The sequence below is a fragment of the Carassius gibelio genome, chromosome A20, assembly GCF_023724105.1.
Source record: "Carassius gibelio isolate Cgi1373 ecotype wild population from Czech Republic chromosome A20, carGib1.2-hapl.c, whole genome shotgun sequence".
In the NCBI taxonomy this organism is placed as follows: domain Eukaryota; kingdom Metazoa; phylum Chordata; class Actinopteri; order Cypriniformes; family Cyprinidae; genus Carassius; species Carassius gibelio.
The window spans coordinates 19724317-19739878 of record NC_068390.1 but is presented as its reverse complement, the minus strand read 5'-3'; the positions used below and the strand labels follow the sequence as shown (position 1 = coordinate 19739878).

Genomic DNA, 15562 nt, shown 5'->3' with positions numbered 1-15562 from the left:
CTTTTTACAATGCACATGGTTTCAAAGCAGCTTTATAGAAAGTCGTACTGTCAGGTCTTTAATGCCTTAATGTTTTACCATAGAGTGGTTTTAGGGCTGGTGATATATTGCTGTTGTATAAATGATCCTCTGAACTTAGATCTAGCTATAATTGCATTTATTTGCATAGCACATGTGTCACTCTTCAGTGTCTCTGACACATGACCAAGCGTTCAGCGTTCAATTAAAGTCTTTCATCATTTTCACTTGGTTGGTCAGATTTGTAAATGTTTTCGAAGGAAGTCTCTTATGTACACTAAAGCTAGTATTTGATGAAAAGTATACTAAAACGGTAATATTATGAAATAATGCTACAGAAATAAAATGTTCTGTTTAATATTTTTTTAAATGTATTTTTTTCTGTGATAGCGAAGCTGCTTTAACTCTAGCCTTCAGCGTTACACAGCTCTTTAAAAATCATTCTAATTTACAGATTTGATGCACAAGTAACATTTCTTATTACAAATGTTGAAAACAGTTATTGTTTTTTGGAAACTGTGATTTGCATTTATTTGAAATATAAATCTTTTGTAATATTTAAAATGTCTTTATTCTTACTTTTGATTAAATGAATGCATCCTTGCTGAATAAAAATATAGATTTTAAATTTCTTTAAAACAAATCACACTGGGCCCTTTTGCACGGTAGTGTGTAGATTAATGATATACATTGCTTATATTATTTTAAATATTTTATATCATCTATTATTTATTTGTTCAATATTATAATTCTAATTTCTAAATTATTTACTAGTTTAATATAGCTTTATAAATTTAAAACTCTATTTCCTAGCCAACATTATTAGTTCAAGAATGCCACATGTGAATCCATATATAGGCAAGATATTCCATTTGACCTCAGGTTGATTTCACGACTTCATGTTTTAAAAGTGGCCTTCATTTTGATTCTGAAACGCAGGTTTCATCACTCAACTCTGAGCACAGTAGCTTATCAATTACATAACCAGTCTGTTTCAAACACCTCAAGACAGATTGGACACATTACCTCATATTCCAGAGTAGGCTATATTTATTATTTATGTGTTTGAATTGGATTGCAAACTTTGCATATTAACTCACAGAAATACATTGTAATCCTTTCTAGATGTCTTTATTATGATGTATGGTGTATGTTTTTTGGTAGGGTCCTTCCACACATCTGCAAAGGGCTAGTTAAAGGACTTATCAGGGTCTTATAGCAACATGATTTATCTGAACCGCAGAATTATCAATATTAATCTGAATGCAGCCTTATGTGTATGTTTCTCACAGCCCCTCAGCAATCAGAGCTAATGGGAAATAAAGGGATCTTTGTGGTGTCTAGCCAGTACTTGGATGTTTTGATTTGATCAGAGGTAGTGCTTGACCTGAAGAGATTTGAGAGCCGCTGGTGTAGTCGGTATTCGGTGTGGATGATGTAAGCTTCAGCACCGTGTCAAAATACTTTCTCACATAACTACTGAGAATAGCTGTCATTGTGGGGAGAGAGAATGGAAAAAGTGAACAATTTTTGTTCTGCTCACGTCCATCATGACATCTCCCTCATGCAGCACACGAGAGAACAGAGGCATTTCACGCATTCATGCATATACTGTCCAAAAGTTTTCTAACGTTTACTCATTTGCCATTCACTATGTAGAAAACATCAGTTAGTTTGCTAAGTTGGGAAAGATGGAGTAGAAATGAGTGCATTCGGATGCCGCTTGAGACCATTTTGCACACTTTGTGTGATTTTACATACGCAATACCTCTTGAATGACAATATAAACTACTTGAAATTCAGCCTGGCTGACTGAGACACAGTCCAAAAAATCTGATTGAATTCAGGATCGGATTTAAAAACATTGGGCTTTATTTATCCATTCATTTATTTCTTTTTTGCAGACTACAAGAAACCAAAACTGATTTGAGTCAGACAAAACAAAATCCAAAGGAAGATTTGCCTGTCTGAACAAAGCATGTTTGTATGCATGTTGTACCACGTTTGCATCTATTTCTGTGTTTTTGTCTTTGCACGTGTCAGTGTCCGCTCAGGTGACGTGATCAGCCTGTATTCGCTCCGTAGAGACACATTCCTTTAGATCCATTAGAATTCTGTTGGAGGACAGGATGATGAAGGTCTCGCTCTCAGATATTTATGACTGGCCTGGGAGGGTGCAGTCGCTGCAGCCGTAATTTCTCTCTTTCTCTCTTGTTTGCTCTCTAACTTATCACTCGTTTTTCTCAGTCTCTCAAGATTTACCCTTTCCCCTCTTTGTATCTGAATTGTGTCTTTGCCAGTGTTTTCTTTTATCCCCTCTGCTCTCTGTTTGAATGTTAAAGAGGGCATATCAAACCCGGATTTTCTTTGCTGTTTTGAAAATCAATGTAGACATTCTCTAATGTTCACAAGTAGACATTACAAAAAGTGGCTTTAGAAGCCAATATGGTGATTGTTTTATTCACATGACATTAACACATTACTCTCCTGCACTACAGTTACTGTTAGGGTTAGTGTTATTACTGTAAATTATGCATTCATTTTATCACATACACATACTAACTACAGTATTGTGTGTGTGTGTGATTGATATCGTTAATGCTGGATTATCATTTAACCATTATAACATCATGGGCAAAAAATAAACATTAATGTGATTAACCCTAGTCATTGCACTAGAAATAGTTTAAACAGCCATTTCAGGAGCAGGTCATGATCACTGGAAAAGACTTAAAAAGCTACAGACAGATGGAGAGAGGGGTTAAAAAGAGAGGGAAGAGCAAAAATATGTAAGTGAAACAGAAAAAAAATAAAAATCTGGCTCTAGCAGATTGTAGAGAGAAAGAAAGAGACATGAAGGAAGGAGTGTGAGACAGGAAGAAAGGAAGGAAACTGAAAACATCTGCACTAGATGCTCCCAGGGGACAGTACATCCTCATTTATGGAGGGCATCTCAGCCAGACACGGCACCAGTTCAGCTCACTGAGGCTCATTCAGACACCTCTGTCTGTTCCTGGCTCCTCTGAGCAGCTGTTAGCATGTAGCTGTAGTTAGGGATGGCTTCTAATGTACATTCTTAACTGCTGGGTCGAAACTCAGAAATACATAACATACAATCCTATGAACAGAATAATGTTGCATATTTAGGACAGCAAAATAGTCTTTTTTTGTGTACTGTATTTCAAAGGTTATGCTTCCAGTCAAACTGTTTTACTGTAAAATCATCACTTAGTGGTATCCAGTAAAATAGTAGTGGTAGTGACAGGAAAGGCATTTATAATGTTACTGTTCTTAAATGCGGTTTATGATTTCCACAAGAATGTTAAGCAACACAGCTGGAGTCAACATTGATGATGATAAATGTTGCTTGAGGGCCATTTCTGACGGATCATGTGAAAGGAGTGATGACTGATAAAAAATACAGCTTTGCCATCACAGGAATAAATAATATTTTAAAATAAATGAAAATGTAAAACCGTTGTTTGCAGTTGTAACTATTTCACAATTTTTGCTGTTTTTACTGTATTTCGGATGAAATCTTTGTTAGCACAAGAGGCGACTTTCAAAAATGTTACAAACTTTTTAACTGTGTAATGAACAGAGAGAGACATGTTTATTTGTACAGCATTGTTTTATAGGGCTTATACAAATACTGTAAGCCAGTTTAAGAGTTTAGCCACTTTTATGTAAATCTCTCTAGTGTTGCTGAGGTTCTGGAGAAACACGGTCTCCAGAAGCCCATCTCCTTCGTGAGGAACAGTCAGAACAGCAAAGAGGAAGCTCACCAGCTGATGGTGCGACTCACCCGTCACACAGGACGCAAGTATGACACTCTCTCTCTCACACACACACACACAGCACTCGTGTGCACCTGTCTCACTGTCTGTTGTTTGCTCAGAAACCCTCCTGTGAGCGAGACAGTGTGGAGAGGTCTACTTCAAGATCTTCTGGATATGCAGCAGAATGTTTATACCTGTCTAGAGCCAGAAACTTGTCATCAGGTACAATACAATATACTGTAGCATATTATATTATCATTTTCTTTGTGATTAATCTTATTTTTGTAACTTGTCTGGTTTGTGACAAAGCTGTTATGTTTTTCTGTACTTACTGTAGCATTTTTGTGTGTGTGTTTTGTGAAGTTCCCGTAATCTTTTCACTCTACTTTTCAAACCGTTTCATTCGGCCTCACAGCTCCAACATTATCTATCTTCTCATTAACTTCTTTTGTTGCTCACTCTGGTTATTGTATGTCTGTATATGCGTATGTGTGTGAAAGAGTCTCAGGCTGCGCATTAGTCTGATGGCGACGGTGGGCTTTGTCTGTGTGCTCTCTAATTTAGCGGCATTCTCTAACGAGGCTGTGTTCCCTTCTCTATCGATTTCTTCATCATAATCAAGAGCAGAACAGCCGAGCTGAACTTGCCATCAGGAGTTCATCCTCAACTCTGAGCCGCTCACCCTGTGACCAGAAAGAAAGAAAGAAGGAAAAAAAACACAACAATTATCCTTCAACCTGTACTCTGTTCGAATTGCTCTTACCCAGTTTCTGTCCGTATGGGATCCTGCACTGTATTTTTCTCCAAGCTACTGAAAGACAATCCCAGACGAACAGTAAATTGAAAGTTCGGAGAGGAAAATGAAAGAACTTGATGTAGTTTTACAGAATTGGCATTCTCACCATTTCACCTCTGCGTCTGGGTCCATTTGACAGAGTGCCGCAGAGTTGCTTTGCAATCTCTTCAATAGCTTAACAGCTAATGAACTTACACAAACCTCAGCAACCAGCCCTAAACTCTGCCTCACTTCTGTGGGTGTGCATTAGGAATGGCTCATTGGCTCCCAGACCGAGCATGGGTGGATATTTCATTTGTGTGTCTTTGGGAGTTAACCGTGTTATGGTTATAGGTGCAATGTGCACCTCAAATATTGGATTCTCTAATGCAGGCAGATTAAAGCACTTGCAGATTATATGTCTAAAGTCCACATGAAACTCCAAAGGGGGGGTTTGTAAGTTCTCTCAGCTGCTGTCTTAATATCTGTCCCCAGTAATGCAACTTTGTTTACCCGATATGAATTTGATTCTTCACGTAATGTGAAATGTCTCGGATACATGGATTGCGATCCTTTTAAAGTATCATGAAAGAACATGCAAAGATATGAAACTGTTGACTTTACAGTATTATTTTAATACATTTTGTATTTATACGCTACCATTCAAAGGTTTATGGTAACAAATAGTGGATATTGGATTTTGTGCATGAACAGCAGGAATCAAGAGAGAATTATTTCTATCTATTATTTATTAATGCTTATTCTTTGGGTTTTATGATGTTATAATGAGGGTACTTTGGTTCAGTTTGAAAAACACACAAATAGGTCGAACCACAGAAAATGTTGATGTCTTACTCTGCCTAAATGTAGCTGAAGGCAACTTTGAAATTACCCAGAACACCACAGCTGTTGCACAGAGATGCTCATGAGATTGTGTTGTCATTGAAAGAGCAGTTTTTGATATTTGTTATGTAGTGACTCTGTCTCGCCGGCAATTGACTAAAGCCAGGTGATTAATTGCCACACCTGAACGTGTTCTTCCCATGGGTCTCCACTACACGGCACTGATTTTTCTCTCTCTCTCTCTCTTTTATTGTCAATCCTTGTCGCTTGTCCATGCAGGTGTTTGTGGAGAGTTTGCTATGTTCGGGACGAGAGGAAAACGTCCGTCTGGCGGGTCAGCTGATGCACTGCAGCGCCGTGTCAGAGGACACTCCAGTCAGCGTTTCGCTCCGTGGTAAAGCTCATGCCCGTGTGTCATATAGCCGCAGTGTGGAGCTGGTTCTGGCTGCTGCTCGTGAATACTTCAACTCTTCAGCCACCCTCAGTGACCCCTGCATGAACCTGGCACGGTATGATGTCCCATGATCTTTTGATGTGTTTAGATAAGGTGTGCCACATGAACTTGCTGTAACATCACAAAGTGGCGTTCAACATCTTAATACTAAAGATTTTTTAAATTCCAGTCCTTCTCAAAATGTGAGGTGATTGGATCGTGGGAGACTAGTTCTCAAAACTCATTTACTTTCACAAAAACCTTGTTTGCTACTGAATTTCTTTTTTTTTTTTTTTTTTTTTACAATGACTCAAATTTTGCTATAATTACAAAGAGTCCTTTTGTTTTGGTGAACTATTCTTTTCATATTTTATGAAATTAAATTTTTATTCAATTCTGGGAAATTGTAAGATGTATTTTTGTATCATTAAGAAATTATAATAAAAATATTTTATATTATTATTAATAATTGAATGATTATTTTATTATTAATTTTAATGATGCAAAATGTATTTTGTAATATCTCAAAATAAATTAATAATATGGGATATTTTTGTATAACTTTTTTTTATTATTATAATGGCATTTAATTTACTTAATATTTTATAACAATTATTTTATTATTAGTAAGGATAATAACAACAACCCATTTTAATTATACTAAATTTCTCTGTCAATATCTCAAAATAAATGACAGTTACATTATTAGACATTATTATTTTTATACACTTTTATTAATTGTGGCAGAAAATGCACAAAAATAGCAGAGTACAATTGGCCTGCATAAAAAAAATACTAATATTGTAGGTTCCCTTGTCAGCTAAAATTAATACATAACTTTTTTTTCATATTATGCAATTTTTTTACTTTTTAAGGAACATCACCAAAATATTGTCATAACCAGTGGAATAATGTAAGTGAACGTGTTCTTATGTCAAGAAATATGAGCTGACAAGGGGCTTGGGGGAGCAAATCAAACCCTAGTTCAGACCAAGGTATCAAACAATGAGTGAAAATAGCCTGAAACCACCTCTTCAGTCTCTGCAGTTGTGTGAGGAGTTCATGAGGAAAGAGGAAGAAACCCCGAAGGAATCAAACGGTCCAATGACATTCTGGTATCCTCCCTCTGTTATGAGCCCAGCCCTTCACAATGGCTATTATTGGCGTAATTAGCTGCCATAATGAGAGATCGACTCCATCAGAGACAGACAGTCGGTCGCTCACTTCCTCCCTGCAGCTCTAGGTTAATGTGTTTCTAGTTTTCTGTGTGTCTGCCTATTTTTGTTGTGTTGGGCTGGAGCGCTAAGGGTGACAGACTGCAGCCCTGAAGCAATGGAGCATGCTGAAAAGTGGGTCAGTAATTAGGCCATCTTCTGTTCATGGGCTGTTTGAGCTGGACGGGTCGCCACTCCATATGCATTCACACGCATCTCACATCACTGTCTTTCTCTCACTCGCACATGCCACTGACAGACAGGAAATACTCAGATGCACAGTAATTATGAGTTTAATGTTTACATTATAGCACTTTTTTTGAGAGAAAGACTGTGACAGATTGAAAACAGAATGTGTCAGTGAAGGATTCTGAGTGAAACTAGGACTGAAAGAGAATGACTGATTTCCTCTTCATTGAAAGAATCAGTAGTGCTGTTTTGGTGTCAGTAGTTCAGAAAGAATTTTAGTGTTTCTTGCTAAGCCTAAAAGGATATTTCACCCAAAAATGAGAGTTCTGTCATCATTTAATCGTCATTTACTTGTCGTTTCAAACCCATAAGACTTATGTTCATCCTTGAAGCAAAATCGAAGCTATTTTTAATGAAAACCTAAGAGATTTCTGTCCCTCCATTAAAAGTCCATTCCACCTCTTTTAAAAGTTCAATAAAGAGATCATAAAAAAATCCATATGATCTAGCGTTAGTTTTTAGGTACAGCAATTGAATAAAGTAATCAAATGTAAAGCAGCATGGCATACTGGACTGTATAAATTAAAGATTATTATTCATTAAAGTTACAAAAGCTTTTCAGATTTCTTTGTTGTTGCTCTTTGATTTTCAGATTTTCAGAGTTGCCACAAATACTACTTTCAAACTAGGTGGCCTTGAAAACATCCATCCCATCCCGTGTGTAATCCTGAGTGAGCGACTGCTTAAGTCGTCATTACATACGGACACTTCCTGCTAAACAAAACCAAGAAAAACACTTGTAATTGTAAGGCTAATCAGAGACCTTCATTACAAAGACTGTTTTAGCCCCAGGAAGCAGCGGGTTGTGCAGTGACTGTTTAGGCCGGTTGTTTCATGTTGAATAGTGTTTAGGCTGGTTGTTTCATGTTGAATGGGGTTTACAGGGATTTTGAAGATAGCTGGTGCGTTCACTTACATTTTAATAGTAACGCTGTTGTCTTGGAAACCGTTTGAAACCATTTGGGCTGCTCTGATACGCTGGGCAGAGTGTTACTGAAGTGTTCGGTGGAAACACAGTAGAGCGATGTAGTAAAAGAACATGAGAGTTTTCATCTGTCCGTGCTTCAGAAATCTGGTGGGATGGTGATGTGGTGAATTGATAGGAGGATGATGGTGGTTTTTCCTGGTTCCTCAAACCTTTGGTTGACTGATGATCTTATAATTCTACTGATGATCGGGACCATCATACTATCTCATCAACCAATGACTGCAGCACACAAACACATTTGGTGTAGTGTCACTTAAGACTGCTTATTGTTCTTGCATAAAAATCACTTGGCACATGTAACTTGCATTATAATTCTTTTTTCCTTTGCCGTATGTTTGAAGTGGCCCAAAAACCTAGTTACACACTGTGTGAGATTGCACATTGCAGTATATAACAAAGAATCAAGTCAATGGCATTTATTTAAAAAAATTTGACAATTTGCAGCAAATTATGTCACAAATTGGTGTTAGTTATACAGTAGTTGTTCTAATTTCTTAATTTTCAAATGTTAAACCACAAAGCTGTTATTTTGACAGAAAACCATAACACACACTTCTCTCTGTGTGTGTGTGTGTGTGTGTGTTTCCTAGTTTCCTATCAGCCTTTACCTGCATGTTAACTTTACCCAGGATAAATGCTGTTTGATTAAGAAGTATGCAGTCAAATAGCAGACACTCTCAAATCTTTTTACGTTACACTTATTACATGCACAGTACACATTAGATGCCTAACTCAAGGTCACTGATGATAGTTCTTCACACCTGTGGTTGCTCACCCCAGATCACCAAGCCCCACACCACTATGATTAATATGTTGTAAACTGTATTCGTAGAAACCTCAAACTGTTTGAAGGGTAGTGTAATTTTTTATTTTTATATTAGCCTATAGTTGTACGACCCACGGTAAATCTTATGCAAAGCGGAGCTGGAATTGCGGTGTCACTGAAAATAAATAACTACCATGTAGAACTCAGATTGTAGAGGAAACTACTCGAAAAATACTGCTGCATTTTGATGTCATTGTTGTTTTTTCCTCAAGCTCTTAAATTGAATGATTATTTCTGCTCTGCTTTCTCTGTTGCTGCTACTGGCTTGGCTCAAAAGTGCACTGCAGCTGTCTCGGCCAAACTATATTGGAAAGTGACAGCAGAGCTGGCCCAGGATCTGTGCTTTTTATTTGGTTTTGGGTTTTTTGGTCTGTCCCCTGTTGTCCTATGAAACACATTTTTAGCAGCACAGATGTGGAGCAGACGCAGGCCTCTGCAAGGCTCTGATAACGGTATGAAAGCGACGTGATGTCAGAGTCTCGGTCTGTAATTAAGAAATAAGAAGAATCAAAAGAAAATGGCTGCTGGTTTTTCTGTTTCCTCTTTAATGGAACCGTTCAATCAAAGAAAGTATGCATTGTGTCATTCCAGACCAATATGTGTTCTTTCTTCTGTGGAATAGAACTGCCCCTTAAATATCATATTTGGAATATTCTGTGTAATAATTGGTGTGTCCATTAGGTCGTGTCTGCTGTTGATCACGGATTGTCCTTCTCTCGTCCAAGAGGAAATGGATCTCATCAGCGCCCTCTCTCGACTGGAGCAGTTTGGCGTGAAGGTTCTTCCCTTACAAGGTAAAGCAGCACTGAGCTGTTACTACTGTTCGAAAATGTGTTCTCCTTCCATTTCCTTCAGGAGATTGGTGCTCAAGTTGACTAAATCAGCTACATCAAATTGACCATTGGAAAACAAGCCCCTGATTTGCCTGTTTGTGTTTGTTTTTTCTGTTTGGTTTGAGGAAAAAATAGAATAAAAACAGACAAAAGTAAAATGTCAGAACCAGGGCTGGATAATGTATTAGAAATATCTATGATATTTAAAATGCACAAATCTTCAAAAGGTCTGAGTCTTAGTAAATTGTTTTTATTCTAAGATTTATTAAGGATGCATTAAGCTGATCAAAAGTGACACAGTTTATATTTCAATTAAATGCTCCTCTCTTTCTATTTATATAAGAATCCTGAAAAAGAATGTTCATAGTTTCCACAAACAAACAAACAAAAAAATTAAGCAGCAAACTGTTTTATCACTGATGTGTAGGGATGTTTCTTGTGCACCAAATTGGTATAAAATGATTTCTGAAGGATCATGTGATAACTGAAGACTGGAGTAATGATGCTGAAAATTAAACTTTGCCTTCACAGCAGTAAATTACATTTAAAATATATATATATAAAAAAAAACAGATATTTGAAATTTGTATAAAGTTAAACTGTCACTGTTTATACTGTATTTTCGATTAAATAAATGCAGCCTTGGTGAGCAGAAGACAAATATTAAATATCCCCAAATAAGTTCGTTTTTAGGGATTTCCTCTGACCTCTGATCATTTGACCAAACAGCTATCGTTGTTGCAATTAATAACATAGAGTAAAAATGCACTAAAAAAACAAAAATCACAGTTTTGTTTTGAGTGAACATCAGGGAGAATTTTTATTTTATTTTCCAATACAGCAGTGAAAAGCAAAGAACCACAATATGCATTTATTTTTTACAAAAACAATTATTTGCGTGAATGCCACTTGGTTCAAACATTTTGAGCATTATTGCATACATGTTTTGGAAAAAAGTGACCTCACCTTTTTTTTTTTTCTTCCACTGCAAGAGGGGGAGGAGTGATTTCTCCCTGGTTCATGCTGTGTAGTACGTTGTTGGACTATATACACATAAGCTGAACATATCTAGTTGTTGTACCATGACTTGCAGTTTTTCCTTCTCAGAGTCATACATTTCTAGTTAAAAGCAGTTCTGTTGTGCTCAGCCTAGCTGTTTTAACACAAGAATGTTTCCTGTGTGGAGGCCTCTTAATTAAGACTTGCTTTTTTATGGTATTACTGACACACTCATCTGTCCTCAAGCTTTTCTTACTCATTTCCATTTTCAGTTTTCTGCTCAATACTCTATTGAGGTTACAAAAGAGATATTCAGAAACACCATAGACTGTATACAAGCATGGACGTAGTTTCTGTGATGTCAGCCATAGATTTCTGAAGAGTGTTTTTTAAACTCAAAGTTGGCAGAGCCCACTTTTGCCATCTTGGTAGCATGTCACCGTGCGTCACTCCAGGGCTCGAAAATGAGCTAAAAGGTGGGAGCTGGTTGCTGAAGCCACGCCCACCTAGCTCGATGGCACTGTCACCTCCACACTCCACCTGTCACTCAAGTGACCTCAATTATGCAGAACTTTAAGGCTTTATATAATTTCAACGGATGAGCTATAAAAAAAAAAAATCACCTTTTCACACTTGTGATGAAGGGTAAAATTTGCTATATAGACCAAAATTATAAAATAATTTTTTGAACCAGACTGTAAACATGCTTTTTTTTTTCTGCTGTAAGATGGGCATTTTAACATGGGAAGGTCTATGGGATTGACTCCATTTTGCAGCCAGCCTCAAGCGGCCAGGTGATGAATTACGGTTTACGTTACTTCCGTGTTGGCTTCACGAGAGAGAGCGGGAGGTTGCCACTTGGGAAAAAAAAACAATGTTAAGTTCAAGCTGGAGATTTAAAGCTGCCCGTCATCTTTTGTTAATCTGTTGTTGTCAGTAAAGTACATTTTTGTGTGGAGACAAAATCAAGATATCACTGATAATACAACACAAGTAAAAAGTGAAGAAAAAGTACACAACCTGTATCTCTAAAAAAAGGAAGGCCTCTTTAGCCCCATGTGTGCTTCTCCCAGTGTCCTTTTGAAGAAGTGAAGAAACTGTTTTATATAGTCAAGGCAAGACCAGGAGCAACTCAACTCTTCTTCCTAAACTTAAGAAGGAAGTCTGAATACATCAAGTGGAAACTCTCCTTGAGCTCATTTGCCACTCATGACCTGAGTGACCTCATGTGCTCCGTTCTTTTTCCTAGCAGGCAAAGTTATAGACTCGACTGTCAGCCAACGAGGAGCTGTAGCCTGCCTCAAAGACTTACTGCTTAATTTAGTCTTCTCAGGACTATTAATTTATAATTTTACAACTGAAAGTGTGAGCGATAAAGAAAGCAAAAGCTAAACTGTAATCACTGATGCTCACGTTCAAGTAAATGCAAACCTCTTGGTGCCACACACACAGATGCGCAGCTGTTTTTGGAAGCATGTTAATGGCTTTGGCAGGTGCTGCTGATGGCTGGCTGGTCTGTGTGTGGTTCAGGTGCTGCCCCTGCGGTGTCTCCTCAGAAGATGGAAGTGTCTGCCCCCACCCCCCGCAGGCCTGTATCCCGTGGCCCGCTCTGCCCCCTGCCTACTTCAGACCAGCGTGACCTCCAGCACAGACCACTTCCAGCTCAATATTTTAAACTGTGCTCAGTCAGACAGCTGAGACATGCTTTGTGTCCATCCAATTACCACACATCACAAGCACTTGCCTGTTATGACAGGAAGTAGGGAGAACACATGCAGTGAATTTGGTGTTTTTCATAAATTTTCTTTAGGTTCGATCTTTGTTGTGTTTTAAATGGAATACTAGCTAATGCATACTGCGCAGTATGGACTGTGAGGTATTCTATTTTATAAAATATGCACGGCATTGTTTATTATGCAACAATAAATAAAGAAAGGAAGAAAAATCTGTTTCTTTCAGCATATAGGAAATGGAAGGTCAATTCATGATGTTGTGGTATGAGGAGAGTGGGGTGAGCTGTGCCACTTTTTAACTATGATGTGTGCTATCAACTGAAGTTAAACGAAAGCATCTATAAAATGAATAAAAAAAATACAAAATAGAAAATTGGTCCAGCAACAGAACTTGCCCCACATTAAGGATTAATGTAAAATAGAATTATGGTAAAAAAATTAGAGAAAAAGAATACTGATGAATTGTATAGCTATTCCCAAAATTTTATTTGCTGCATGTCATCCACATTTTCACAAACCTTTTAGGTAAAAAAAAAAAAAGGTTTAATATTTTAATACATATTTAAATATAATATTAAAATTTTTTAAGTTTCTATATTTTTTTTATTATAGTATTATTTGTAATAATATTCCCTACATTTGTATGCAGAGCTTACGATCAGTATTTTTTGAGCCACAGACACCCCACAACTTTACTCAAAGTTTCTGACGCACTTTATCCCACAAATATAATTTTGTGGAAAACAAATTTCATTCACTTTTCCTCGATATCTGTCACAGGCAGTTTTATATGTGTATGTCTGTCTAAATATGTGGCAATGTTAAAAATAATGTTGTTAGTCAGATATTCTATAGAGGTTACAAAAGGCTTTAGCTCCATGTGGAGACATCTAGTAAAATCAGTCATAAAGTTAAATCTCATGATCTAAAGAGAAGAATCATTCAATGTGGTTTTGTGTAAATATATGGTCATGTGACAAATTCTGCACAAATGACCAAATTAGCAAGCAGCACAGCTTGTATGAAACAGTGGGTCAAATATTGGTTATTCTAGACTGTACATACTGCATTTCTGCTTGGTCTTAACTTTTGCTCCTTGTTTTGTTCTTTTCTCTCATTTCCTCTTTCTCTCTGCAGTGCGTCTGCGGACGGATCGTCTGTCATTGATAAAGGAGTGCATCTCTCAGTGTCCTACTGCGTACAGACAGTCCACTCTCCTCCTAAGCCTGGCCAGACTGCTACGCGTTGCAGGTAAAATCGAATTAAAACTTCGCTCAGCATCAGGCTAGCGGTCCGTTTCTGTATGTCCATTGCAGAAAAATGCTTAAACTGAAGTATTTCCAGATACAAAGATTCATCAACACTGTCAAAGATAGCCTGCCACAGCAGTTACGATAAAAAATACCCACATCAGTTCTTGGCATCGCTTCAGCCAGTGCTTTGTTTTAGTCGTTAGCCAATGCAGTCCTCGAAAGTTCTAAATATTTTCATGACATTCCAAAATGACAAGACAGTTGTAACTGAAGATGGTGCAGTACAGTGCCTATTTTTCATAGATTAAACAGTGCTAATTTTCCAGTGTGCTTTTAAAGCTGTATTTGCAGAGTCAGGAGTGTCGTGTCTACTTGTGAATAAATAAATGAATGTGCATGAGTGAGCAATTGAATAAGTAGAAATTCATTTGAAGTCTGCTTTGCTCAGGGGTTACAGATTAATACTGCATCGGACAGCCCAAAAACATGTGCATCAGAGATGTGACCTCATGAATCAACATGATCCGTTAGTTCCATGAATCAGCATGATGTCAGTAAAGCATAAGAAACTTCTTTCAAAAACATTAAAGCAATCTCTTCAACTCCAAACTTTTGAACAGAGGTGAAATTTTTATTTATTTGTTTATATTTATTTTAGATTTTTTTTCTAGCTTGAGTACAAGGTTGAATGATTGAGCTTTGATTGAAAGCAGCTATCAGTTTTTGTAAAATTGAGAAATATGGAATTATTTACATGGTATTTACCGAAGATACAGACAAATATTACATTACTTATTATATTACAACAGGTTATATTATTATATTAAAGGGTTAGTTCACCCATATTTTAAAATTATGTCATTAATAACTCACCCTCATGTCGTTCCAAACCCGTGAGACAAGAGCATAGTCCGAGAGCTTCCTGTCACTCCATTGAAACTGTGTGTACAGTATACTGTCCATGTCCAGAAAAGTAATAAAAACATCATCAAAGTAGTCCATGTGTCATCAGAGGGTCAGTTAGAATTTTTTGAAGTATCGAAAATAAATTTTTGTCCAGAAATATCAAAAACTATGACTTTACTCAGCATTGTCTTCTCTTACGGGTCTGATGTGAGCGCTTTCACCGCAGTCTAGTGATATCCAGTTTGTGAGCAAATCACTCAATATAGCCGGATCTTCTTGAACCAGTTCACCAAATCGAACTGAATCGTTTGACATGGTTCGCGTCTCCAATAAGCATTAATCCACAAATGACTTAAGCTGTTAACTTTTATAATGTGGCTGACGCTTCCTCTGAGTTCAAACAAACTAATATCCTGGAGTAATTAATTTACTGTGCTGTGAAGAGAGAACTGAAGATGAATGCCGAGCCAGATAATGAACGAACGATTGATTCATTCTCAAGTCAAGATCCGGTTGCATCGGTTTTCGGATCACCAGTAGTGATGGGAAGTTTGGGTCTTTTCCGCAAACCGGTTCTTTAGGACAGTTCGATTCAATAAACCGGTTGAAGAAAACGGTCCGGTTCTTTTGGGCTCAACCTAATGACGTCATCAGAGATGATTGCCCTTGATTCAAGCTTTCGGTTTACCCGCACTCCTAACATTAGCACAGAA

The 15562-nt window shown here is 37.3% G+C and overlaps 1 protein-coding gene across 2 annotated transcripts in view; it reads left to right on the top strand.

The window, feature by feature from the left end:
- LOC127938747 (NBAS subunit of NRZ tethering complex) overlaps positions 1 to 15562 on the top strand; it is a 122252-nt gene that overhangs the window by 37374 nt on the left and 69316 nt on the right. For both annotated transcript variants that reach the window (XM_052535579.1, XM_052535580.1), the window contains exons 28-32: positions 3719 to 3841; positions 3917 to 4019; positions 5695 to 5924; positions 9807 to 9919; positions 13828 to 13941. In XM_052535579.1, the coding sequence (XP_052391539.1) occupies positions 3719 to 3841; positions 3917 to 4019; positions 5695 to 5924; positions 9807 to 9919; positions 13828 to 13941 (683 nt within the window). The remainder of the gene's footprint in view (positions 1 to 3718; positions 3842 to 3916; positions 4020 to 5694; positions 5925 to 9806; positions 9920 to 13827; positions 13942 to 15562) is intronic.